At 31.1% G+C, this 26,007-nt stretch overlaps 11 protein-coding genes across 11 annotated transcripts; 5 read left to right on the forward strand and 6 right to left on the reverse strand.

Annotated features, from left to right (window-relative positions):
* Positions 1 to 391: 391 nt before the first annotated feature.
* On the reverse strand, positions 392 to 3,040 carry SWE1 (tyrosine protein kinase SWE1; the record flags this gene model as incomplete). The annotated part of the gene is made up of 1 exon (XM_003683731.1): positions 392 to 3,040. One exon carries the CDS (start codon positions 3,038 to 3,040, stop codon positions 392 to 394), a length of 2,649 nt encoding a protein of 882 aa, XP_003683779.1.
* Positions 3,041 to 4,518: 1,478 nt separating this feature from the next.
* On the forward strand, positions 4,519 to 6,996 carry TPHA0A02640 (uncharacterized protein; the record flags this gene model as incomplete). The annotated part of the gene is made up of 1 exon (XM_003683732.1): positions 4,519 to 6,996. The coding sequence occupies one exon, from the start codon at positions 4,519 to 4,521 to the stop codon at positions 6,994 to 6,996; it is 2,478 nt and encodes an 825-aa protein (XP_003683780.1).
* Positions 6,997 to 7,297: 301 nt separating this feature from the next.
* GON7 (chromatin DNA-binding EKC/KEOPS complex subunit GON7) lies at positions 7,298 to 7,621 on the forward strand (the record flags this gene model as incomplete). Its single annotated transcript, XM_003683733.1, has 1 exon — positions 7,298 to 7,621. One exon carries the CDS (start codon positions 7,298 to 7,300, stop codon positions 7,619 to 7,621), a length of 324 nt encoding a protein of 107 aa, XP_003683781.1.
* Positions 7,622 to 8,688: 1,067 nt separating this feature from the next.
* On the forward strand, positions 8,689 to 11,358 carry RBH1 (Rbh1p; the record flags this gene model as incomplete). Its single annotated transcript, XM_003683734.1, has 1 exon — positions 8,689 to 11,358. The coding sequence occupies one exon, from the start codon at positions 8,689 to 8,691 to the stop codon at positions 11,356 to 11,358; it is 2,670 nt and encodes an 889-aa protein (XP_003683782.1).
* Positions 11,359 to 11,559: 201 nt separating this feature from the next.
* ATP12 (ATP synthase complex assembly protein ATP12) lies at positions 11,560 to 12,540 on the reverse strand (the record flags this gene model as incomplete). The annotated part of the gene is made up of 1 exon (XM_003683735.1): positions 11,560 to 12,540. One exon carries the CDS (start codon positions 12,538 to 12,540, stop codon positions 11,560 to 11,562), a length of 981 nt encoding a protein of 326 aa, XP_003683783.1.
* Positions 12,541 to 12,921: 381 nt separating this feature from the next.
* On the reverse strand, positions 12,922 to 15,993 carry SWI3 (Swi3p; the record flags this gene model as incomplete). The annotated part of the gene is made up of 1 exon (XM_003683736.1): positions 12,922 to 15,993. One exon carries the CDS (start codon positions 15,991 to 15,993, stop codon positions 12,922 to 12,924), a length of 3,072 nt encoding a protein of 1,023 aa, XP_003683784.1.
* An 807-nt stretch (positions 15,994 to 16,800) lies between these two features.
* KRE9 (Kre9p) lies at positions 16,801 to 17,613 on the forward strand (the record flags this gene model as incomplete). Its single annotated transcript, XM_003683737.1, has 1 exon — positions 16,801 to 17,613. One exon carries the CDS (start codon positions 16,801 to 16,803, stop codon positions 17,611 to 17,613), a length of 813 nt encoding a protein of 270 aa, XP_003683785.1.
* Positions 17,614 to 17,714: 101 nt separating this feature from the next.
* On the reverse strand, positions 17,715 to 19,076 carry STE3 (Ste3p; the record flags this gene model as incomplete). The annotated part of the gene is made up of 1 exon (XM_003683738.1): positions 17,715 to 19,076. The coding sequence occupies one exon, from the start codon at positions 19,074 to 19,076 to the stop codon at positions 17,715 to 17,717; it is 1,362 nt and encodes a 453-aa protein (XP_003683786.1).
* Positions 19,077 to 19,970: 894 nt separating this feature from the next.
* Positions 19,971 to 20,540, reverse strand: ASG7 (Asg7p; the record flags this gene model as incomplete). The annotated part of the gene is made up of 1 exon (XM_003683739.1): positions 19,971 to 20,540. The coding sequence occupies one exon, from the start codon at positions 20,538 to 20,540 to the stop codon at positions 19,971 to 19,973; it is 570 nt and encodes a 189-aa protein (XP_003683787.1).
* Positions 20,541 to 20,968: 428 nt separating this feature from the next.
* SET2 (histone methyltransferase SET2) lies at positions 20,969 to 23,092 on the reverse strand (the record flags this gene model as incomplete). The annotated part of the gene is made up of 1 exon (XM_003683740.1): positions 20,969 to 23,092. One exon carries the CDS (start codon positions 23,090 to 23,092, stop codon positions 20,969 to 20,971), a length of 2,124 nt encoding a protein of 707 aa, XP_003683788.1.
* Positions 23,093 to 24,226: 1,134 nt separating this feature from the next.
* On the forward strand, positions 24,227 to 25,801 carry ZRT3 (Zn(2+) transporter ZRT3; the record flags this gene model as incomplete). Its single annotated transcript, XM_003683741.1, has 1 exon — positions 24,227 to 25,801. The coding sequence occupies one exon, from the start codon at positions 24,227 to 24,229 to the stop codon at positions 25,799 to 25,801; it is 1,575 nt and encodes a 524-aa protein (XP_003683789.1).
* Positions 25,802 to 26,007: the final 206 nt, after the last annotated feature.

A 26,007-nucleotide genomic window follows, 5' to 3' on the forward strand; every position in this document is an offset into this window, starting at 1 on the left:
TGTTCATAGAATGACATATATATTGTTCATAGAATGACATATATATTGTTCCTTGTGTTGAAATCTTGTACTTATATATATAAATATATACATATTACTTTTCATGATTGAAAAATTTCATGACAAAATTTTCGATGGCGAAAATGAGAAAAATCGATTTCCAATTCATTAGGGTATCTTAAGATAAGTTCTCAATTCATCTTCAAGAGGAGAAATGTACTTATATAAGCAGTGACAGCGTCACATATACACAGTTTATACATCTATTATTAATAACGGGGCACTTTTATAATGCGTAAGAAAGAATAAATATCTGAATTATATGCTAGTTATAGTACTTAAATTATAAATCTTTGTATTGAAAGCCAACTGATCACACTCATATTCGTTCTCAATAATTATTATCTTGATAAAAGAAGTTTGGTTTTGGTCCATAGTCATCTTCTTGTATGACTGCTCCTGCTTTTCTTGTCATCTCAACATAAATACATTCTTCAGTTTGTAATATCTGATCTGCAGTTGGCCTCAATTTATAGTTCGGTTCAATCATCCATTTAACAATTTTTTCCAGTGATTCACCATATATTAAAAAATGAGGAACCCAGGGTGGGATTTTTGATGTAACAGTCTCTGCTAAAAGATGATTATCATGCGACTTCGTGTATTTTGACATAAATGTTGATAATTCTGAAGAAGTTGTATCAATTTTTGATCGATTCGAGAATAATGAAGTTGAATGAATATCAGTGGAACTCAATCTTCCCGCATCTGATAAATCACCAGATCTTAGTTTATGCCACGCGTTACCATTATCTGGCAAGACGACGTTAGCTGCAATTTCTACAATTAGTAAACCAAGAGAGAAAATATCTGCTCTATAATCATAAATGCTATCAGATATTATTTCTGGTGCAATGTATTCAACATCACCTTCATTTTCAAAACTTTTATCTTCCAAAGGTAAATGTGTTGCCATACCAAAATCACCCAATCTTAAATTACCTTCAAATGTGATCATAACATTAGCTGGCTTTAGATCTAAATGAACAATATGGAAACGCTCATGAATATAGCGTAGTGCTAAAGATAGTTCGACTATAATTTTCCAAATTCTCCAATCTTCTAATCTTGTATTTTTTGCTATCACTTGTTCTTGTATGAATTGATCAAGGTTCCCATTTTCACAATATTCTGTCATTATATAAAAACAATTTAAATATTTCCACGAACTTATAAAATTCAAAATATGTTCTCTACCCTCATAATTTGATGACTTATCGTTTGAAATTTCAGATAATATCTTGATTTCTTGTAAAATACGCTTTAAAGAGTTGTATTTATTTAATTGTATTGACTTCACAGCATATTTTTTGCTTGTTTGTGCAAATGTAACTTGGAATACCTTAGAGAATTGACCATCACCAATAGTAGATACATTTATAAACCTCTCGAAAAGATGGGAATCAGGATTTACATCAATTTTATTTGCCAAATGTCTATTTCTCACTGGAGATGTAAATTTGGAAGTTGGTGATGAATTATATAAATCATATTGTTGTGGAGGTCGTATAACAGTTGAACCGGCCATTCTTTTATGGCTAGTTGGTGTTAATTCATTTACTTCTATGTTATTGTTATAATTTTCAATATTATTATTGTTGCTCTCATTATTGGTGTATTCCCTAGAGTTTTTCCTAGTATTTGTTTGATGATCTGAATTGGAACCTAATGAAGGTGGAGTTGGAGTATTCGAATAACTATCAACAGGCCCATAAAGATCATCTGTAAATTGTTGTATGCTATTGGTTAATTCGTTATTTTGAAATATCACCGAATTTCTTGATTTCTTTATTTTCTTATATTTATTTTGAAATTTTGTAGTTGCATTATTTATATAACTGTATCCATGATTTTTATTGCCAAACTCATTATGCATATTAAATGTTTTAGCAGTTTTATTAGTTTTATCAGTATCTTTATCCTTGTCGTTATAATTGTCATTGCCTTTCACATTAGTGTTTTCATTATATCTATTCAATGGAGAAGAACCATTTATTAAAATCCTTGTATTCTTTATAAGCGTTGGCGACTGTGAGTTGTCAATTTCCTGCGTAGCTGATAATATTTGACTATTCGAAATGTTCTCTTTATTGTTTTTTAAGGATGACTCCGGAGAATCGAGAAAGGATCTAAAGAAATCTAAATCTGTAAATGAATTTTGGGAAATATTTGATATATTTGACAAATTTTTGTTCTCTAGTAAAGGGAATTTCTTCATTGGTGTGTCTGGTACATCAAATTTCTTCAAGTGGCTTTTGCGATCTTTATCTGCATGCAATTTTGATTTCAAGCCTATCTCTGATTTAAATATGGCTTGATCTGGTTTTGCTCCTATGAATGAACTTGAATTTTTGTTGACACTTGCTGAATTTGTGTTTCTTTTGAGACTTTTACTATTGTTGAAACTTTCAGATTCTACATCAAGATCTACATCTATGTCTATTTCAATATCTTCAGGAAGTTCATTTTTGTTTTCAGACACAGACCATGTATTCAATAGATTTGATGATGAGAGTCTATTTTTGTCGTTGATTTTATAATTCAATTTTTTCAACAAACCAGGTTCATTAATAAAAGGCGACAGTTCACTTTTCGAAACAGTTCGTTTCAATTTAATTGGTGTATGCATACTATTTTGTTGAAAATTACTTTCAATCGTTTCCATGTTTTCGGAACTTTCATTAAAGGGAGTCCATTTATTTATACATTGGTCGACATCATTATCCGTTCGTTCCGGACTATATTCTTCAATTTTATTACTTGGACGTTGTGCTTCCTTAGATAAATTGACGTTACTCAATGATAAGTTTAGTGTACCCACACTTCTTGTTAACTTATTATTTATGTACGGATAGAACTTCAAGACATTCGAGCTCTTCGAATTATCTTGTTTTAAATAATCTGCATCATATTCTTCTGCACATTCTGTTCCTGAACCATCTGAATCCATATCGATGTCAGAAATCTTATTAGCACCCATCTCCTTGATGGTATTCAATTAACCTATTTATCTGGGACTATATCTAATGGTTTGTATAAGCTGACGGACACCGTTGATTTCTGATATACTCAATACCTAACTTAAATATTATGAACAAAGTATCTTAAAATATTATAAACCATATATAAATAACTAATGCCTTGAAATCACAAATATAAACAAGTTCCTTTTTTTTTATTTTTCATTTTTAATTTTTATTGTTTTTTCACTTCATAGATTAACTAAAATCGACATAGATAAGATGTGATCCAATTAATGAAATGATACAATTGAATTACTCACTTAGAAACACATTTAGGTTCTTGAACGGGATCTTTTGATGTAAATATTAACATAAATTTTCGTGTTTCACATCGTTTTCGACAACGTAACAAGAAATAACAGAAAATTTGGTGCTAAATTGTTCTCACAAGACACTCACCAGGAATCACACATAGCCATGCAATGCATCTACAACTAATTAAATTAGAAAACATACATGAGAATTAGTTCTAACACATCTGCAAGATATAATGAAACAATATAGCATGCTCATCTCTTTGACTCTCAGTTTGTTCAAGCAATAACTCTTTTGAAAAAGACAACAACTGACGCGTAAAGTGTAATTTGGCGACGACCATGACGAAAAAGGAAATCGTTGAAAGTCGCAACTTTTTCGCGTCACACAATACAAACTGCGACTTCGAACGGATGAAAGACGCAAGACGACGCTGGGGGGAACTGTTTTACCCGGACAACGTGCAATGTTGGTGTCTTAATGGTTAATATGAATGAATGTTTCTCTATTTGCATTGGAAGGACAAGAGAGAGAGAGTGGCTATTGAACGTAGTTCGATTGTCTATATAGCTCTCAACTTACGGTTTAGGTTGCTAAAGAATCGAATTGTTTGCAAAAGAAGTGGGTCGAACGACCCCCAGAGTCGATAACAGTTTCCTAACAAATGAATTGAAAAAAAGTTGTAAAGTAGCACTCACAAATTGCATTTTAACTACCGTTTGTTTATTTAGATAGATTTGACGTCAGAACACTTATCTCTAAACGACAGCTCGATTGGACTTTGTTTAACGGTTTATCTACCATTGCTTAAATAAGAAAGGTGTTCATCTCATTTGTAGTTCATCTATTGTATGTAGTAATTTCTTTCCTGTTTCTTTCTTTCTCTGTATTTTATTGTGCGCTTTTTCATTCTTGAAACTACTTTCCCCTTTACCTGAAAATTCAAAATGAAAAATGAACCATATAATCTATATACAAGTTGTTTAGAATTTCGATATTATTTAACTATTAAAACGTTTGGATTATTAGTACTGCAGTAGCTCACGCAATTACAATTATATTTATGATTCCTAGTCACTACCAAAGCATCTTTGATTTTGATTATTGAATAGCTTTATGACAGTGACGATAGAATAGTTTAAGACAATAGGCAAAAAAAAGCACAACAGAAAAAAGAATCATGACAAGTGATAGATTGAGATACGTCGACTCGATATTATCTAACAAAGCTCCAAATGAAGCTCTTGAAATTTTACGCTTGAGAACATCTGAGGCAAAGCTAATTGACAAAGAATTTTATAATGTTATGAATGATTACCAAAAGATAAGAGAGAATTATAATTCTCAATTATCACAGCTTCTTAAAAAATACGAGAATAAAGCTGATCTTAAAATGGTTATTAATGAAAAATTAGTTAGTGAAAATGTTTTAAGTGCTTCAGAACTCAATGAATATGAATATTTTCCAAATGTAAGCACCGATTTAATGAATCTATGGAAATTATTCTTGAATGAATTGAAAAATGAGTATAAAAGCAACGAAAGATTAAATCATTTGATCAATGAAGAATCCTTGAGACCTTTAAGAGTTTTTTCTGAAAGGGATTCTAATTGGAATAAGAGCAGAAAATTGTATTCAAGTTTGTCAGCAATGAAAGAAAATAATAACAATGAATTTTCTGATAACTGGAATTCAAAAGGCCCATATATCTATGAATTATTTGAAACTATAGATTTTGACCATTTAGCAAACATCAAATCATCTATTATAAGATACCAAACAAATTATAATGATTATCTAGTAAATGCAACCAAACATAGTGAAAAACCATTGTCATCTTATTCGGATTATGACCCTTCAAAGGAAATCGATAGATTTGCGTCAGAAGCTTCAAACTTTGATTTTAAATTTATTTCGTCAAACAATAGTCCTAGTAAACCCATGAAGAAAAGGAGCACTTTTGGAAATCTAACTTCTAGGTTGCATTCGTCATCAACATTGAACTATAATGAACTAATGAACAACGAATTCTCAGATTCAACAAACAATATGTCGTTGAAAAATAATAAGAAAGGTGATAGCAGATTAAAATCAACAATGGGCTCAATTTTTGGCAGAAATAAGAATAAGACAACTAATCAAAATTCATTAAATAATGAAAAAGACGTGAGAATTGATACTGTGGAAGAAGACTTCAATATTAACCAAGCTGTCAGATCTTCATCAAGACGTGCAACAACAAATTCAATAAAACCAGAATATTTTAAAAGGGGCTCTTTTAGTAGCGACAATATAGATAGCGCAGAAGATCTAAATAATAGATCAAGTTCTAGACCACACAGCCGGATGAACAGTACTACTACCGATTTCCGTAAGTCGGCAAGTAAACGTAATAGTATATATAATAGCCTAAAAGAAACAGATGATAACGCATCTCCCTTTGCGGACCAACCACCGGTACAGGATGAAAATAATTCACAATTACATTCCGATTCTTCATCTAATAGTAACAAAATTTCTCATCTCTCCATGTATCAACCTCCACTAAAACCACTTCCTAGAACTGTTAAAACGGAGCCAATATTACCAAGCTTTGGTAACATGGCAATAAATTCAAACATTGTTCCTCAACAACAACAACAACTAACTAATGGAAAATCTTTATTTTCAAATGTATCAAATTTTAATATGCCTCATGTTCAGTCGACTATGACAAGCCCATTCCAGCAACCACCCCAAGCAGCTGGAGTACACCAACCTGTACCAGACTTATTTTCTCAAGTAACAGGTGAACTTCAGACTTTAGATCCTCAAACAACTGGTCCATTAGCATCTATGCAACAAGGGCAATCTGTTTTTCAACATTCATCTGATAAGACAGTTTATGGTTTGAGTGCAAGTATAGCTGAGGTGATTAATGCCAAGTTTAGAGAAGGAATACTAGTCGAGTCAGAAGTTATTGGTGAAATTGCTTTCAGTTATGTACCTAACTATCATGCGAATAGTATTCCAGATTACATTAATTTAAGAATTAAGAATTCCTCGAATTTTGATAAAACTATATTAAATCAAGGATACATCGAAAAAATTAACAACGAGGACTATAAACTATATCCAAACTTTATAGAATCAAAAACATTAGGTGGATTGAAGTATACGATCAAACCTGCCGAAGCACCAATTATAATATTACCTGTTTGGAATTTTGAAATACATCAAGCGAGTGTAGTGTTAACCTTAAAGTTGTCTCCAGACCTATCACCAAGTGTTCAAAAATTAGTATTAGAGGATGTCACAATATTTGTAACAGTAGATGGTGCAGAAACTGTTTCTGCGTTATCAAAACCACAGGGGACATTCAATAAAGAAAAGAAAAGAATCACTTGGAGATTCACAGAGCCATTAGTTTTACACAGAAATTCGGAAGAAAGGTTAATTGCCAGATTTATGACTAATGGGTTAGGTATAGAATCAACCAAAGGAATATCTGCTAAGTTTACTATTCGTGAAAATACTCATCAAAATATTGCAGTCGGCAGCGCTCTAATAATTGAGTCAAAAGAACATGATGAAAAGAACCCATTTGGTAGTCCATGGAAGAGTATTGATACTACAAGAACATTGACCGCAGGAAACTATATAGGTTTATCTATTTGAAAAGAAACGTTGTAACCTTTCCTGATCTTTTTTAGTACATACAATTATAATTAATAAATCCTGTATTTAGATGAACTGGAATTACATTTACTGCGTATTTCGTTTCGAGTGATAGATATATTGCATAAAAAGAGCTAAGCGGGCGTAAAATAAAGTACCCATAAATTATAAAGTAATTATAAATGCAATTTGCATTGCATCAAGTCGCACTATAACAGCAATCTTATACAAATCAAAGGTGTTAAAATTTAGAAACATAACACCTTTATTGTGAGAGAGCCAAAAATATACAAAAATAGAAATGTCATTGCCTTCTGCTTTATATAATTCTAAAACATTTGGTGAGAAAAAATTTGAAGTTGATCCTTCAAAGCCTCAATACCAGACAACAAATGGTGCAACTACCGGTCCAAGTGAACATGTTCTTAATGCAGGCCAAGTAGATATAGATAGGCCTTCCGAACCAAAATTGAAAGAAGACAATTCTAACCAAGTAACATACTTGAGTAATTTAAGATGCCAATTAACCGGCTTACAAGATGATATTAATGTGTTTTTAACTGAAAAGATGGAATTAGCAAAGGGAAAGAAAATAAAAGTAGCATCAAATAAAGATACAGATTAAAATACTTTTTCCCAATACGATGTTACATTTCTTGGCAATTCTGCCCAATATAACTTCTGTTTAGATCAATTGAAATTCATAGCCGTAGTCAGCGTTCATAATGGAGTGACCTCATTAAGCATTGTTCATAACATTTTTCAATTTAATCAAAATATGTACCATCGATTGTGTACGTTGATTTAAGCAATGTTTCATATGAGATAGCGCATAACTCATTTCCTTAGCATGCGGTAGGTTTCTTCCAAAATACATTATTATAACATCAACATTATGTTATTTACTTAAATGGCAAACCATAAATCTATTACTATTCTTGTATCATACAAGTAGACATTTTTGGCGGATATTTATGGTTTAGTAACTTACTTATATAGATCGATATATATTGTAACGAGAGAAACTGCAAAATAATAATTATTTAATAAAGTTTGTTTATGTTAGTTCCCAAAGTAAAAGACACTCGTACGCAAACCGGTACAGATTATGCTAGTTTACTATTCGCTTGCATTGTATATGTGTCTAATAATATTAAGGACATTTAACTATTAATTCAAATCTCTAAAGAATAAATTATAGTCATGATTATCGCCATTATTATGAGTTAATAGAGTTGCAATGCAAGCCCTCTCTATATCTGAGTTCTCCTATGTATACATACTGTCCCTCACTGTCCTCTGTTCCTTTGTTCGACATATAATCCTAAAATGGAAAACTTATTTCAAGGTCATCGCATTTCGCCAAACACGTAAAACGCGAAATCAATTTTACGTGAAACACGAAACAAGACAACATTTTCTTTGTGAGTTAATTGTATGTGGGGCTACACAACTATGAACTTATATCATATTCTAGTTCATTGAACAGCATTCAAATTCATTATATACGTTGCCCAATTCCATTTTTTTTCATCATAGAAAAAGAAAATTTCCATCTGATGATGCTATAGAATATCGTTATATATATCACTAAGGGTTAAAAAGACATTTATTAAAGATTCGAAAGCTGAATTAGTAATGCCCAAATAAAAGACTAAAGAGGCCGAAATATTATTGAGCGTTAACGACACAATGAGTTCCAGACATGAAGAAGAGCTTACTGCCTTAGCACAGTTACTAGCCTTATGCGAATCGCATAGGTATGTTTCAAGATTTGACCCAATGTTGCATATTGTCAACCAATTAAAACATATCGCACTTGCATCAAGTTATCTAATAGAAAATTATAAGAGGCTGCCTTCATTTCCAGCAGATAATATTATTTATGATAATGCAATAATCAAATTCATGAACATGAATAGAGTTCTAGAAAGTTACTCAAATATATTAATGACCAGCATAAATCTGATATTTGACTATAACATAAGCACATTTAGATCAATAAAACAGCGATCGTTTATCCAGTGCATATTAACAGTCCTTTCTAGATTAGAAGTATACAATAATACCTATGGAACTCGATTACCAAGTTCTCTAAAATATATTATTAATGAATTCAAATATGAGTTCGAGAAATGTTACAGAGATGCAAGCTTGAACATTATAAAATTTAATCAAACAATAGATCTGACATCATTCACAAATAATATTATAACCAGTCCTTCTCTCACCAAGGAAAATATAATAAAAAGAGAAAATTTTAAGTTAACCTCATCGAAACTGAACATTCATAACCTGCCGGTGGAAGTCTGTTTACTTGACAGCAAGCAATTCACAATTTTTAAAATCAATAAGTGCTCACTATTATCAACTGCTGAAAAAATCTTAGATAACTTATTAAACAATGAAGTAGATTTATCAGATATTGGTAGAACACTATTATTCCCTGTAATTAGATCAACAGATTTACGAATTATAAAAGGAACCTTCAATTCATTAATATTTGAAACTAATTCTGGAAATGGACTACAGTTTGAATTGAAGGCTATCAATGTTGAACATTGGGAATCATATTGGAAACATTATTTTTACAATTATTTCCAATATAGTGATCACAAGAATAATTTTAAAGTCGCGCCAGCGTCTCTTATGAATACACCAAATACTAAATTTTATGAAAAATACAACAAGTTAAAACATCTAAAAGAACATAATATGGTACAAGGAATTGGGATATCACTAGAATCCTCACACACTCAAAAAAATGGATTGTCACCTTTATATAGTAACTACAAAAACTGCAAAAGTTTATCTTCACTGCATCGCTCCAAACCTTTGTCAATCTCTTATTCAAGTTCATTATCAAGCAATCAGCAAACAAGTCCGACAATTCAAACATCAATGGAATTGCCATCGCCACAAGATGATTCATTGGAAAGCATAACAATCATGAGTTATGATAAATTAAAAGAATTCGATGAATCTATTAATGTATTACTATCCCCTAAAGAGGAGTATAATAAAGCCCAAAATATTCGAAGCGTTTCCAGTTCATGTTCTCTAGAAAGAATCGATAGCAATAATATAATTGAACATACTGCCGAAGAAGTATATTACGCATCCAGCATAATATCCTCCGAGAGTATAGGAAATTCATATACTAGCTTGACAGACAATAAAATTGATAGTAAAAACAACAGCTTTATGATTGATTATGATAAATCATTTTTGACAGATACAAAAAAGTATGAACCAAATTTTTATTCAAAAAAGAAATCTACTTCCTTATTGAGTTTCTTCAATTCTAAAAAGAATAAGAAGAATTTAGCTATTGATACCTCACCAATTTCTAACGACGATAATTCTATCATCAGCAGTAGTACATCTACATTTTTTACATTCGATTCAACTGAGAGCCCCTCGTCTACGAATGCTGCAACACCGGTTCAGAATAGAAACATACAATCATTTGAAATATTGGAGTATTTTAATCCAAAAAGGCACACAGAGACATTTAATAGTGAAGGTTGTATATTGACAATGTGGAATAAGAATCGCTGGCAAAATATTTTAACAGATTTATTCACTATAAATATATTTACTACTACATCAAATTTGAATTTCCTACTATTGCAAGAAATCGTGATAAACACTGCTCCATCAGGAAAGTTACTACTTGCGCTTGATTCAAATTGTAGATTTTTCAAATCAACAGCAAAGGATATCCAAATTAGATGTACCAACAAAAATGTTATTAAGAGTTGTGCATCTATTTCTGACAACTGTACTTTCACCATTAGATGTAATAACTCTGATCTTTTATTAAATGCATTAACGAATTGTCTAAAAATCTCGAAACCATCCACACCTAATGAAGCAAAACTAACAACTTCTCATACTTTGAATACCATATCAACTACCTCTTCTTCATTTTTTAGTAGGATCAGTCCTACTTCAAGAAATACAAATTATAGTACAGACTCAAAATCTGAAAATGAAGATTTGATAGATCTTGATTTAAAATTATTAAAATCTCGAAAATTATTATCCCTTATTAAGGTCAAACATCACACATATAATAATATTAACAATTTATGGGAATTTAATTCTATAACTCACTTATCCATTTACAGTCAAGAATATGAGAAGGAGAAAATTGCTTTGAAGTTTCAGACTCAAAGCGATATAACCGATATCGAATCTAAAAGCAATATGTCCAATCTATTTGTGTCTTATATCGACGATGTCAAAAGGCTTGGAAGAACTGGTATATCTCTAATTGATTTTGCAACAAACCGCAAAGAATTATTCGAGTTCCAAAATAATATAGTAACAAACGACGTTTATAGTCAAATTTTATGAGTTAAATGCTATATTCACTCTGTGATCTCGAAGTTAAATATAATCATAGCATTGAAGAGAACTATACAATTAAAATATGTACATAAAAATTTAAAATAGTATAGAATTCTTAGATAACTGTATACACGCAGATAGCATTGTAGTGAGTCTTACTATTTACAGGAGCAATGATATTCGGCATGAATAATCAAATAAATATTCCTATTCTTTGAATGCGACAATAGATGCTGCCGTAATATTCCTAAAGATATCACGTTTATTAACATCATGAGTGTCTTCGACTTCACCCCATCTTTCAGTTTGAAATATAGTTTCCAATGTGGAATATCTTATAATATCTTCGGTGGTATGAGAAATGCCTAGTTCACTTGATCCATTTGTTTTATTCAAAATAACTAAAATACCACAAATAAAAGACTTTGTTGTCAATACTACTTTCTCAAAAATAGCTAAATCCCAATATGATAAGGATCTCAGATAATTTGCAGCAGCTTCTCTAGTATCTTTATCTTGCTGATTACCACGTAAACCGTGTAGATCTGAATCCAAAACGTTTAGCTTGATAGACTTTTTAGAGAGTTTTGATAAAAACCTTTCAATTTGCTCAATTATTGGAAGATACAATTTATCTTGCTCTTCCCTTAGTTTACCTTCAAATTCTTTCCTTGGAGAAAATATTAATAATGTATCAGTATCTAAATACCTTAAAGTATCCGAAATCATTTTCTCCAGATTACCGTTATACTTTTCAATAGCATCGGCATCACCTTCCAAATGTAGTTTCTCAAGATCGATGCAACGTGAAACTAATGATGTTAATGGTAATGAATATTGTCTAATAGAAAGTGACGGTAGGTTTTTCCATTCATTCATCAATAAATATGCTAGCATTTTTCGTGAAGAGTCCACCGCTAATTTATTGCCTAATGGTGTATTAATGGTTCTTCCATCCAATTGAATCAATATATTATTATTGATCAGATCATTTTTTATAGATACTTTATCCCAAAATTTCGTTAAAGTTTTTGATAATCTATTTGTTTCTGTGACAGTATTATTCTCTAAGGTTGTATCAATACCCAAAGGCACAGAGGATCCAATATGACTAGTGCAGCTTAGGTATCTCAAGCTGCCCAGATTTTTCAATACATTTCTAATCAAAGGTCTGCTCTTAGTTAACATTATATATATCTAAATCCATACACTCTTTTATTAGATTGAACTTAAGATGTATAAGTGCTTTTATTTGGAACTTTACATCTTTTTTCTTTTATATATATAAAGGTTCCCAAATTATAGGTCAATGTTAACAATTACTCTTCCGCTTTCTTTCATGAAAAATTGTTTCGAAATTAAAAAATAACAGAATCGTAAAATACTTATTAAATATTATTTGTACGTGGTCTATAAAATATTACAATTGTATATAGATAATCTTATATAAAAATATAGCAAAACTAATAGTATATCAATAATCAAAATCAAGAATTTGTTTATGCAATTATTTTTCACTTTTCTTTAAATAATGAATCCATTGATATTAAAAAAGTAAATACAATATTTTTAGGCTGACCAATACCTATAAGATTGTGGGGAAGCTAGCGATACCGGTTTGAAATTTTCTATCGAACCATGTTTATTCTTTACATTTTTATCATCATTAGTGATTGATTCATCATCTTTCGATGATTCATCTCTTGAACCAAATGAAATAACAGGTGGATTCGACAAAGAGGCTTTAATATCGTCTAATATTGTTACTAATTTTTCTGAATCTTCACCAAGTTCTGTAAGCTCAACTAGTTCATTAAATTTATTATAAACAGACATGGAATGTTTTGCTAATGAGAGTTTTTGTAGAAATATTTCTTCTTGTTGAACCTGTAATGCCTTTTTTTCCAATTCAAGAGATTTTTCAATATTATCAAGCAATTTTAGTTTCATATCAACTTTCTCCAATTGTGAGGCAATAAGTTGATTTGAAATGGAATTTAATTTCCTCTCTTCATGTGTTTTAAAAATATGAGAACGGATACCAACGGATGCTAATGCAATTTCTGAACCTTCATTTACTGATCCACTAGTATCATTATAGTTTTCCTTAACTTGTTCCGATGCTGCTTTTTCTTCTTCTTCCTCCGCAATTTTAGTGATTGCTCTATTTGTCATACTTTGAACTACGCTTGGATTAACCAAACCAACTAAAAATGCAATGGTTGACAATATTGGATTATCAGCCTTGGAAAATGGTAAATGAGGAGCAAATTTTATAGGACCTAGGTCACTTTTATCAGCTCCATTCATTTCATTATACAAGTACTTATCTTCAATTGGCAATTGAATGAATTTCAATATACAATGTTCTGGCGTTTTATTTCCTACTCCTTTAGCGATCTTATACCAGTCAACACCATATTTTTGAATACCATTTAATAGAGCTTTCAATTCATCCTTTGTCCAAGTAACAGGATTTTTGCTGTTAATATTTTCAACTTCATCTAATATTTTTGGTCTTTTAATTAACCTACCTGAAACCAAACTATCCTCAGCACCCGTAGGAGATTGAATTTTATTTTCAACAAGGCTTTTATTCGTTTCATCAGAGAAGTCAGTGACCTCATCAAATTTTCTCTTTGCTTCAGATAAATATTTCCCTAGACCTGGAGAGTTTTCATCTAAATCCATCATTTTTTTCAATTTTACCATGTCTGGTAACTGTACGGACGGCTTATAGCTTTCAAATGGAAATAAACCTTTTGGCGCATCATGGGAAACTTTATATAATTTTGTTAAAGGTGGCTCGAACGGTTTTGGCAGTAGTTCAGCTGCTACTTGATAGTTAATCAAACCCCATTTCATCAAAAACTTATGAACCCTAAATAAAGCTGCCGCATCACCAGATATATTTCTTCTAGCTGCTGTCACAGTAAAATATTCATTTGGATTAATCCTATATGTGTTTACCATGAAATTACGATATTTCACATAAACCTGTGGAGTTTTCGAAGCAATTCTTTTTGTAAAGAATTCTGGCAATGATTTTTTTTCAAGTGCATTAATTTTGTTTAAATCGAACCATCTTGAGTAGCTTGGAATAACTATTTTATGAGATTGTGGTATATACAATTTTTCAGCTTCAGAACGCTTATCTTTACTAGGATCTTCTTCATCCTTAGAATTTTCATTAAACATATCGACATCATCATCATCATCATCTTCGTCGTCTTCTTCCTCTTGATCATTAGCCTTATTTTGTTCTTCTTCAGAATGATTTGCATCAGTTTCTACAACGTTATTGTCAATTATGCCATCATTTTTGACTGGATTTGGACTTTTAGAATTCATAGCATAGGTGTCTAGTTTTCTCTCTAAACCATCTTCATTTTGTTTATTATTTTGGGTATCAAATAAGTGAGTTTCATCCTTAGAAGCCACATCAGGACTTTCACTATTATTTTCGTTATTTTTAAGAACAGTTTGTCCAAAATGTTCATTATTTATTTTATCGCCTATTTCTTGAACTGATACTTCAGATACATCCTTTTGTTGAGTTCCGTTTGTAATTTCATGTGATTCAACTGTATCTTTATTCTGAGTTTCATTTGCAACATCATGTGCATCATCAATATCTTTATCTGCAGTTTTTTCGGAATGTTCGAACGTGGTATGATTGTTTACTTCTGGCACAGCTGTAATATCATTCGAAGCAGGATAATCAATATCATTTTGGGTATTATCTTGATTCAGTATAAGCTTATCTGTCTCCACATTTGGTAACATTGCTGAATTTGTTAATTCTGTGTCTATTTCGTTGGATTTTGGTTCTTGACCGGCAGCTTGCAAGTCAATGCTATCATCATTAATCTGCTCTCGTATGTCATGTGATTTCAGCTCAGATTCGGATTGAGATGCATTCTCATCTTCATTTTGATATTCATTTTTTTCTGCATTTTGATATTCATTTCCAGTTCTATTCTCCTTTTCATCTTCATCTTCAACGTTATTTTGAAGTTTATCTTGAAAGCCTTTGCGTTCTTGTTCAATTTGAAATGAATCTTCTAATTTTTCTTTCTCATCGAAGTTTAGTGGTTCTATCTCTTGTTCTTGTTGCTGTAGATCTCCTTCCTTTTCAGATTCGTTGCCATTTTGATCATCTTGTGATTCTCCATTGCTTTCATTTTGAATATTTTCTAACTCTTTAGCATTATTGTGTATGTCGACACTGTCATCTTGATTATCACCTCCGTTAATATTTTCTTTATACTCCGCATCCCTTACAAAATCATTATTAGCTTCTTTAGATTCTAAGTTTTTCTCATTTGAATCATAATCTTTCTCATTCTCCTTGTTATCAACACCTTGTACAGCTTGAACATTACTTTTATTATCACTTTCAATAACTTCACCTTCACCAGCATCAACATCCATACTATCATGCCCATTTTCAAGACTCACGTTACCTAATAACTCATCGTCTGCGACATCCATATCCATTTGATCCTCAACTCCATCATCATCAGCATGCTTAACTTCCAATTCATCTTGGTTTTCGAACTTCATTGGATCCCCATTTATACCTAACACATTGGTGTCTTCTAAATCATCCACATTCAATGTCGATTCCGAGTTATCCATTAAAAGTCAACTATTATGTTACTGATTCTATTATTATTATTATTATTATTACTATTATTAGTTATGTTTTATACTTAATGCAATAACCCCCCATAAAATATTCACAGTAAGTCAAGCAAAAATCAATATTACAATCTTAGTAACCGGTCTTATAACCACTACTAAATACCAAGCTATGAATTAATTCTTCACAACTCCATGCACTAAGTTGAATTATCTAGTGCTCCTCTATTGAACTAATAAATGTAAACATTATTCTTCACCTTAAGTATTAGAATTTATCTAGTTCTTATTATTATTATCGTTGTTATTGTAAAATCTATATATATTATGCTGAACACAAAAACAATAATTAAAAAAATCATACACGATTCGTAAACTATGATTACTCTAAAATAAAGGGTACCCGGACAAAATTATATAAGTCATCACGTGATTGTAAGGCACGTGACACATCGTTTGTTCTAGCCGGGTAATGAAATGTTTTTTGCTTTTGCTTCTTTTTTTGAAAAATAAATCATACTCAAAGTGAGCAAGCATATATAAAGCATAATAATTTATAGTCAAAGTAAAAAGCATAGTAATCATCTAAGCAAAATATTACTATATTTAAAGGTTTTTATACTTAGATCATTATTACTTGATTCAATAAATACCATTATATATATAATATATATATATATATATATATACATTCCTTTTATTTCCTATAACAAGAAAGCATTCACTAAAATAACAACAGAAAACGTTAAACTTGAAAGAATTAAAGCAATCCATTGTTTGATTTAATTTGAAAAAAAAATAATTATGATTTTTAAGGTATTATTTTTTATATTCACTTTAATTTCTTTTGTGTTGGGTGATGTTGAACCATATAGGCCAGTGAAAAATTCTGTATTCACTCCAAACAATGGTATAGTCTCGATTGAAATCGATTGGATTGACAACAATGCATATCCATCCATGTCAAAATTCTCATATTTTTCATTCGTTCTAGAGACAGGTCCTAATACTAACATTCATCCTGTCGCAACTTTAGATTCTGAAATTCGTTTAGAAGATATAGATCTTTCATCTTCCGGTACGTATAGTTACACTGTGTCATTCCCTAGTTCCCGAACTGGTGATGGTCAATATTATATTCAAATTTATGGTTTTGTTGAAGGGGAAGGTTCCACAATTCATTACACTCCAAGATTCACTCTTGCATCAATGACTGGCTCCACGTCTTACACGTACACAGATTCCACACAACCAGTTCCACAAACTTCTATTGTCACTTCAACAAGTACGAATAGTATTAATTCTGCATCTTTTTCAATACCATACTATTCACAATCCGGTGTGTCTAGATTCGCTCCAATGCAAACTCCACCAGTTTCTACCGTAACTGCAACAACATGGACAAGAAGATTTCCAACTAGTGGAGTCACCTATTATACTTCATTGAGTACAAAGGTTGTGCAACAAACTACAATCACTGCAGGTTGGTCTGGTTCAGTCACTAGTGACGTTAACTACGCCACAAGAGCAGCTATGCCTTCTGATAATGGTAGCTGGTATAATCCATCTCAAAGAATATCGTTAACTCCAAGAAAAGTAAACTATAGAAAAATTTAATTATGTTCATTAAGTTTTGATTTCCTATTATTATCTCCATAAAAATATACATTATTGTATAAGTTTATGTACATTTATATATTTTTACATCATCATATATATTACTCTTTCCTTTCCAATTTAAAATGATAATCTAAGTCATTACCTGAGTGGATTTCATTATCACTTTCTTGTTCAATAACATTCTCATTTCTGACATTACGGTTTCCTCTAATGACTCTGATTGGAATAAATGAGTTATCATTATTACCAACATATGTTTCGATACTTTCTTTATTAGATGATGCTGAACTGCTGGAAAATCTAATCTCTTCTTTGCTTATATCGTTATAAAAAATTGCCTTTGCTTCTTGCTCAACTGGTGTACTTACGGTGCTGTTATACAGATAGTTCACTTCACTAACCATGCTATTATCGGTACCAGTATTAGACCATACTCTATCCAAATTGTAATCATCAACATAGTTACTTCTAGCTGATATCGGGTATATTTTGTTGAATATTTCTCCAACTTTACTGTCTTTATTGACCGTTGGTTTAAGTTTTTTGAATAATTCTACAATGAAACCTAATTTCATTGAGTATAATATTCTTTCATACATATTTAAAGCATCTGATCCTAGTCCAAATATGATGAAAACCAAATATGACATTAAGATATACAACCAAATATTGTATAATGGCCTACCTGGATCAAACCTAATTATGATATTCCATGATGAGTTTGAATGTGTCGATTTAAAATCGAAATTCTTCTGTAAATTTTGTAGATCTTGAACAAATGTATATATTGAGAATGGAAACATGACTAAGATAATAAGTAAACAAAATATTAACAATCTCACAAACCTAGCTAGATTTAAACCAGAATTGGTACAGTGTAAAATATCCTTAACATCCTTTTTCTTTTTATAGAAAATGTATAATAGAGATATAGCATATATGGTACCAACAAGAGCCCAAATCAGCATCCACATAGTGTAAAGAACTGTAGTAATCCACGATGGTGTAAGTAAATTTTGACAACCGCTGTATCTAGCAATACCATACCTGAATACTTGTAAAATATACGAGAAACCCATTACACATATCGGTGTTATTAAACTAATAGACAAATCTATGACAATTCTTTTCCACGAATCCCATTCTAATAAGACTTGGTCAGCCTTTAGAATATAATGAAGGTTATAAACAATATTTGTCACTGAACAAGAAATACCAATATTAGCACCCATTTGCAATTTTGTCATAATATCACACCAGATTTTCCCATCCCAATTAGTAGCAAAATCACTATTACTCCATATTGCAGAATCTACAATTGATTTTATATTCATAAGTGTTAACCATATCAGTAAAATAACAGCTGGGATATTTTTAGAATGTGAATGCCATATAAATGGCGGAATTAGAAGAATTAGTGCGACCGTACTTAATCCAATTATATTAGATTCATATGACATATTTCGATGTTAATTTATTATATATTAATTTGTTGTATGGTCATGTTTAAAGGTTCAACTATTAGCCGAAAAAGCATTACAAACTCATAAACATTGTGACATTAATTCTCATTCATGGCTCGGTTTATATATTATTTTACAAGACTTTCATCATTAGTTTTAGCAGCAAAAATGTTTTAAATTAGGACCAGTTGAAACAGTCTAATTAAAGGCTTGCATTATTTAGTCTCCTAAAATTCATTTCTTTTATGGGTAATGATCATTGAAAGATTACCATTGTCTATTTTAACCTTTTATGAATATCAATGCATGATGTTCATTGTTCGGTAACGCTTAAGTATAAAATAACACTTTCCTAATCGGTGTCACAATGAATTTTACCGACATCGCACGTAAAAAAACACATCAACAAAAAAAATCTCAGACAAAAAATGAAAAAATCTTGAAACAGAGTATTTGTATAGCAACAGTTAGTTCTCAATAATGATAAATGGTTACCTATATTAATAATGTAAATAAAAACACATTATTGCCAAAAGGCTTGATTATTATACTGTACTACATCATATATGCATTGAAGATGGTTAAAGATATTGAAAATAATTTTAGCTGTAGATACGTGAGGAACACATTAAAATGTTTTTTTTTGTCAGCGATGCCATATTAAAAAAAAAAAAATTTAGGCTCAATTAAAACCAGATTTGTGATCTTAGTTAATTTGATTTTTCTTAAAAGCGTAATTTGATTAATGATATTAGACGGCTTATTGACCAGTAAGTATATCAAATGTCGACTTTAAGAAAAAATACTAATAAACTGTATCTCGTTGTACTTCTTTTGTTATTATTAAGCAATCCACATTCTCATAGACATCAATCGATTATACTACCTTGCTTATTTGGTAGATTTTTTAAGTGTTAATACCAAAAATATAATTATAATGATGTATGAGACAACACCTAACAATGATCTTAAAGCCCAAGCAATAATGCTTCTTCTTATTTCGTAATGTGAATTAACAATACTTTCAGAAACCTTCGTAATTAACTTTTCTCTACATAGGGCAAGATTCGAACCTGATATTGAGCCTTTTCTATTTCTTTCAGTTTCGATGGAATGCATTGTGTTCTCTGAAGTTACATCAATATATTGTTCATCCAACATTTGATGAATCTCAAAAGCAGTTGGAAGATCTTCCAGATCAATTGCTTCATGATCAATTTCTGAATTTACATACATATATGGCCATATGTATAAGTAGATCAAAAATAGCCAGGATATAGGCAATAAAAATCCAACAATAAACAATTTAGGAATAAATTTAATATATTTCTTGCTTATATTACATGATTGGCATTGACAATAACATTTATGACTGAGAGAGGAATTGTATTCTTTAGTCTCGTTCACTTCGAAGGTATCAAAGATATTTTCCATTTTGTAAGTTGTATTTTTGATGGGCATTATATAAACACAATTTATTGAACTTGCATGATTTAACAATACAATCCATCACATATAATAGAAATTTTTATTCAAGGATAATGGTTTACTTAAATACATCTCATCTCAATTTTTAAGGTCATATGTATTTTATATTGTTTCAGTTGTAAATTTCCTAATTAGGTAATTACACGATCTGAAACTGACATGATATCACGGGAACAATTTTTTGTTACTGAAATTTATAAATAACCTAACATTTTCGAAAATGAATGAATATTTTGTATTGGTATTACTATGAAAAGTCAACTAATGTAAAATTGAAACCTTATATATCCATTGAGATATAGACATTATCTGAATTTGGTTGAAACAAACGTAATATTAATGCAATTTATTATATAGATATGTATACAATTTAGTTTAATGATGTTGGCGTAGCAGTCAACTCAGACAGTCTTTGATCTCTTTTTCTCATTATATTTTATTATAAACTTTTCCATATATCCTTTAACAAAAGATTTAACCTTTGCAAGCTTCTCAGAACTAGGCTTCTCTGGAGGAGTTTTATCGGCGTTCTTCTTCAACTCTTTTGCAGTTAAGGTCTTGACAATATCTCTTGCGCAATTTTTTATATGGTCATGGCTCAAGTTATGCTGATCTTTATATTTTTTTAATATATTTGGAACGAAAGTTGCAAAGTACTTGTTCCATTTGTGTTCGAGGACCTCTTGTTTATTCTTTGATATCTTCTTTTTCTTTTTTTCTTCTCCCTGCATTGTCACTTCCATATCCTTCATTGCAGCTAATTGTTTCTGATTATTAGCTTCCTCAATAATTTTTGCAAGGTCATCTCTCATTCTGGTTTCTTGCTCGAATTTTTCTTTTAATAATATTTCTTCCTGAAGTTTAGCTTCATCTAACGCTTTCTGCTCTTGCTCGATTCTCAATTTCTTCTTTACTTCATATTCCTCATCGGGAACCCAATTTCTTTTAACTCTTTTATTTAGACGATTATCACTGCCAGATGGACTGTTATGTAAATTATTGTAACTTCTATTAGCCAATTTATTGACGTTTGGATTAGAATGAACTTTAAATATATTAGAGGTCGAATTTGGAGGATTGTGAAGCTTTGTTTTCAATTGGGCATTATAGTACATAGGACGGCCATTCTCATGGATAATTTCCCATCCATGAGGCAGTTTAATCCTCCTTAGATCAATCATACCACCTTTGTTACTATCATTGAACTCTTTCTTTGAAATTCTATTGTAGGTCTCATAGCTATTCCACTTTTCCAATAATTCATTACCAATTTTTGAAAGTTCTGGTTCCGCTGATATTATTTTCGATATTTCTTTATCAATCTGAGATGATGTTATACCATTTTTAGTTGATTTTGGAAGTCTAAGTAGAAACTCCAATATTTGAGCTACTAATTCAATATCCTTTATATAAACCTTCAATAACTTTGCAAAACAACTATATCCATGAAATTTAATCACTTGTGTCAATAGAGTTTCATCTAATATGTCAAATAATCTACCAAGTAACTTCTTACCAATATATTCATTATCAATTTGTAGAAGAACAGACATGACTTTAGCTACTTCATCCATAGAGAAACAAGCCGAAAGCTCCAAAGATTCTACGAAATCCATATTGATATTATTTGCAACTTGTTTTTCAATTTTTATACCTTGAGCTTTCATTTCTTTTATCCATTTTTCTCCATCGAAGATCTGAACACCCAAGGCATCAGCATAATTCTTTGGCAATAATGATGCTGAATCAGTTTGTGTTTTACCACCCATGTAACCTATACAGTTTGATTCACCACAGTAACATTTTTGAGCTGTGGCACCATATCTATCGACATTGTAGTCAAATGTTATTTCTTCACCTTTTGAAATCCTCCTCTTTGCAAAAATACCCATTCTTAACTTACCTGCGACTTCCCATTTATTTACATATGCGTTAGGGTTACATGAATGGTTGCAAAATCTGGCCAAAGCACCTTTAATCGTTGCATCAATGAATTCGCCACTTTGAAGCATCATAAAGTAAAAATGCTTGAAACCCCTCTGATCGTATTCAATCAATCTCTCTCTAAATTCATTTTCTTCGATAACTTCACCTTTATATTCATATATAAATTGATTTTCCTCTAAATCTGAATTTGCTCGTACACCGTAACCTTTAAGTTCAGTTTTGAATATAGAGATATCAGCATATTCTTTCTTCTGAAATTTTTGATTTTCACAATTATCACCACAGGTATTACATAAGCCATTGACACACTCTATCAAAGTCAATCTATTAATACAGTCCGAATACTCGGAACAAGCCTTATTACGACCATCTTCGAACTCTTCATAACAGTCACATTCCATGAATTCATTATTTTTTGCATTACCAATATTTTTCGAAGCATATTTACAATCATCCAAGACAATAAACGATCTTAAAGCCTCTTCAGTTTTATCTTCTTGTCCAGAAAAATCTTTCAATCCTGATACCCCTTTGGACGAAATAGCTGCGGAATGTTCTTGTGATGGAGTTACTGACATATTGACACCTTTATATTCCCAATTTCCTCAAATAAATATTGAAATACTTAGTACCAACGCAACTTGAACTATTTTCGCCTGTGTATTATTACACTCTTTAATTCTTATGGGTATAAAAAATAATTAAGCAGGAAATAACAAACTGTATCCCCTTGTTCAATAACAATCGGATAGATCTAAAATGTCTATGAATTAAGGCAAAAAATATAAATGATATTCATTCCATATCTTTAACTTGAATTCATTTTGCCTTTCAACTCATTGCATATTTTTGTTTTTCATTATTTCTTCGAATATATAATATTAACATCTTTAATATTGAAAGGAAGAAAACAAAGAGACACAGCTCGTACTTTACGATATCACATAGATTCAATGAGTAGCATGGGGGATTTTAATGAAGAGAAAGGCATTTATACCAAAGATATTGAAACTGAATCGTTATATTCATATGATTAACATCAACACTCTTATTAGTAAATACTTAATTATTTTTGTTTTTGCCTCTTCAGAGCAAATATTGTCTTGTTCTCTTGGATGTGCCTTTAACAATGGGCTAATCAATTTCTCATACACCCGCATTTTCGAATTATTTTTAAGTTCTCTGTTTTTAATACAGCTCCAAAGCAAAGACACAGAATGAATTATGTCGTTACTTAAAATATATACTATAGTCTTACTATCTAAAATAAGCCATATATCTGGTTTTTAAAGATCACTTATCAGTGATCAATATTTTGATGTCACTTTCTAACAGAGCTTCATTTTTTAATGATTAAGGTTTTTTAAAGGTTTTTAGAGAGGAATAGGTCCGCGCGAAAGAAAGCTAATTATACAAAAAGGTATCAACATTAAAAAGGATTGAAAGGAAAAATTATAACAGTATATAGTTATAAATATTTGTAATTAAAGTTCAAAATAATTGATAATCTATTTATATAATAAAGGGAAAGGTTTTTACTATATAAACTTGTTGCAAAAAAAATTATAGCTTGCTATAATACTATTCAAGTGTTACTTTAGGTCAATTCCTCTTATATAATACCATAGTGGTTCTAGTTAACATTATAGTTGCCGGGAAGGTTTATTTATTTTTGTTAATTCTACTGCTGTTGAAGAAACTGCTGTTTGATCATGAGTAGTACGACGCCAAAATGGGTTACCTATACTTTAGTCAATTCGATCCTGTGTATAACTGGTGGTTTGATGGTCCCAGTTATTTCAATTTTATTTAGAACAAAGAAAAATATCAATACAAAGTTAATTAATTATGGGCTATCTCTTAGTGCAGGGTCAATGATTACAACTTCTCTGTATAAAATGTTGCCTCGAATGGATGGTAATAATAATATTCCTGTTTTTGTTGCGGTAAGTTTGGGTATATTTATAAGTTTTTCCGTGAACTACTTGGTACATTCATATGCAAGCGAGTCCTTGCTTCACTGCGCTCATGAAAATAATGACCAAGATCATGTGGATGAAGGTGATCATAGCCATAGCCATGATCACCTTCATGACAACACTTCTCCTGAAAATAGGGATGATTCCACTAAGGACAACAGAGGACAGTACAGTCAGGCACCAGCCGATAATATCTACACTGATATATCTGAAGTTAATGACATGTCTAATAATGATCAATCAACAGATGCGGAATCTTCCCCGTTATTATCTAATAATACAAGAAGAACAAATACATCAGCAACGATTACGAAATTGTTTACGAAAAATGGTGCGACTACAAATAGTGAAGAATGTGTTCCAATAATAAAAACGAAAAGCTTTAGTTGTTACAATGGCTCTCAAGCCGAAGGTATTGTTTCAAAGCATATACAAAGGTCTACTTCCTTGAGTTTTCACCTTACAAATGGATCCGAGTTCAATTCTGAAAATAGATTAGAAGCGGGAAAACTACATAGCAAAAGAATCGGATTATCTTGTTTGGAAAATGATGTCGGTTATGATTTAGAGAATCTTCCAACTTATCGTCATAACTTCTTGAAAAAGAAAGCTTCTTATGAAGGAGTAATTGTGGGATCAAACATGCAACCTCAATCTCATTCCTACGCAACGCAATCCGAATCAGCAACATCAGGTCAGCATTCTTCAACTTCAGTTTACTCTGCAAAAACTCATAAATCGCATCTAAAGGATCATCATCATAAATTAGAGACACCTTTTTCAAAGCTATTATCAATTGGCCTACAAACATGTTTAGTGCTGACGATACATAAACTACCTGAAGGTTTCATAATATACTACACTAACAGAAGTAATGAATCATCCGAACTTGGCCTTTCAATATTTATAAGTTTAGCCATTCACAATTTTGTTGAAGGCTTTGCTATGACCTTACCATTTTATGCAGCTTTAGAATCTAAAGGAATTCCGATTTTGATTACTGCAGTATTAGGTGGTGGTTCTCAGCCTATTGGTGCCCTCATTGGATACCTCTTTTTTAGAAATAAAGAGGGCTCAGATTTAGATGGCTCGATTAGTATGGATTTCTTCTTAAGTTTGACTGCTGGGTTTTTATTGGTGATAGCACTGCAAATGTTCCAAACTGGTGTTGGTTTCAGTGATAATCATCATCACCATGGTGATGATGACGATTCTGAAACAATAGAAGAACACAGTCTTGGTACGACGTGTCTGAAATGGTCTTGTTTCGGAGTACTATTGATTCTCGCAAGTGGTATATTTGTTTGAATACAGTAATTACAGTAAATTATTGGAATATAATATTATATATGTGTACATGTGTATGTACATATATTGTAATGTATATAAACTATGCATTTTTATATAGCACCATCATTACCATTTCATTATAACATCTATATATAATATAATCATATTAAATATGGATTTTTTACTATGGTCCCGAATCTTACCTTACTATCGGTAATAGATCA

This window comes from Tetrapisispora phaffii, chromosome 1 (assembly GCF_000236905.1).
Source record: "Tetrapisispora phaffii CBS 4417 chromosome 1, complete genome".
Lineage (NCBI taxonomy): Eukaryota > Fungi > Ascomycota > Saccharomycetes > Saccharomycetales > Saccharomycetaceae > Tetrapisispora > Tetrapisispora phaffii.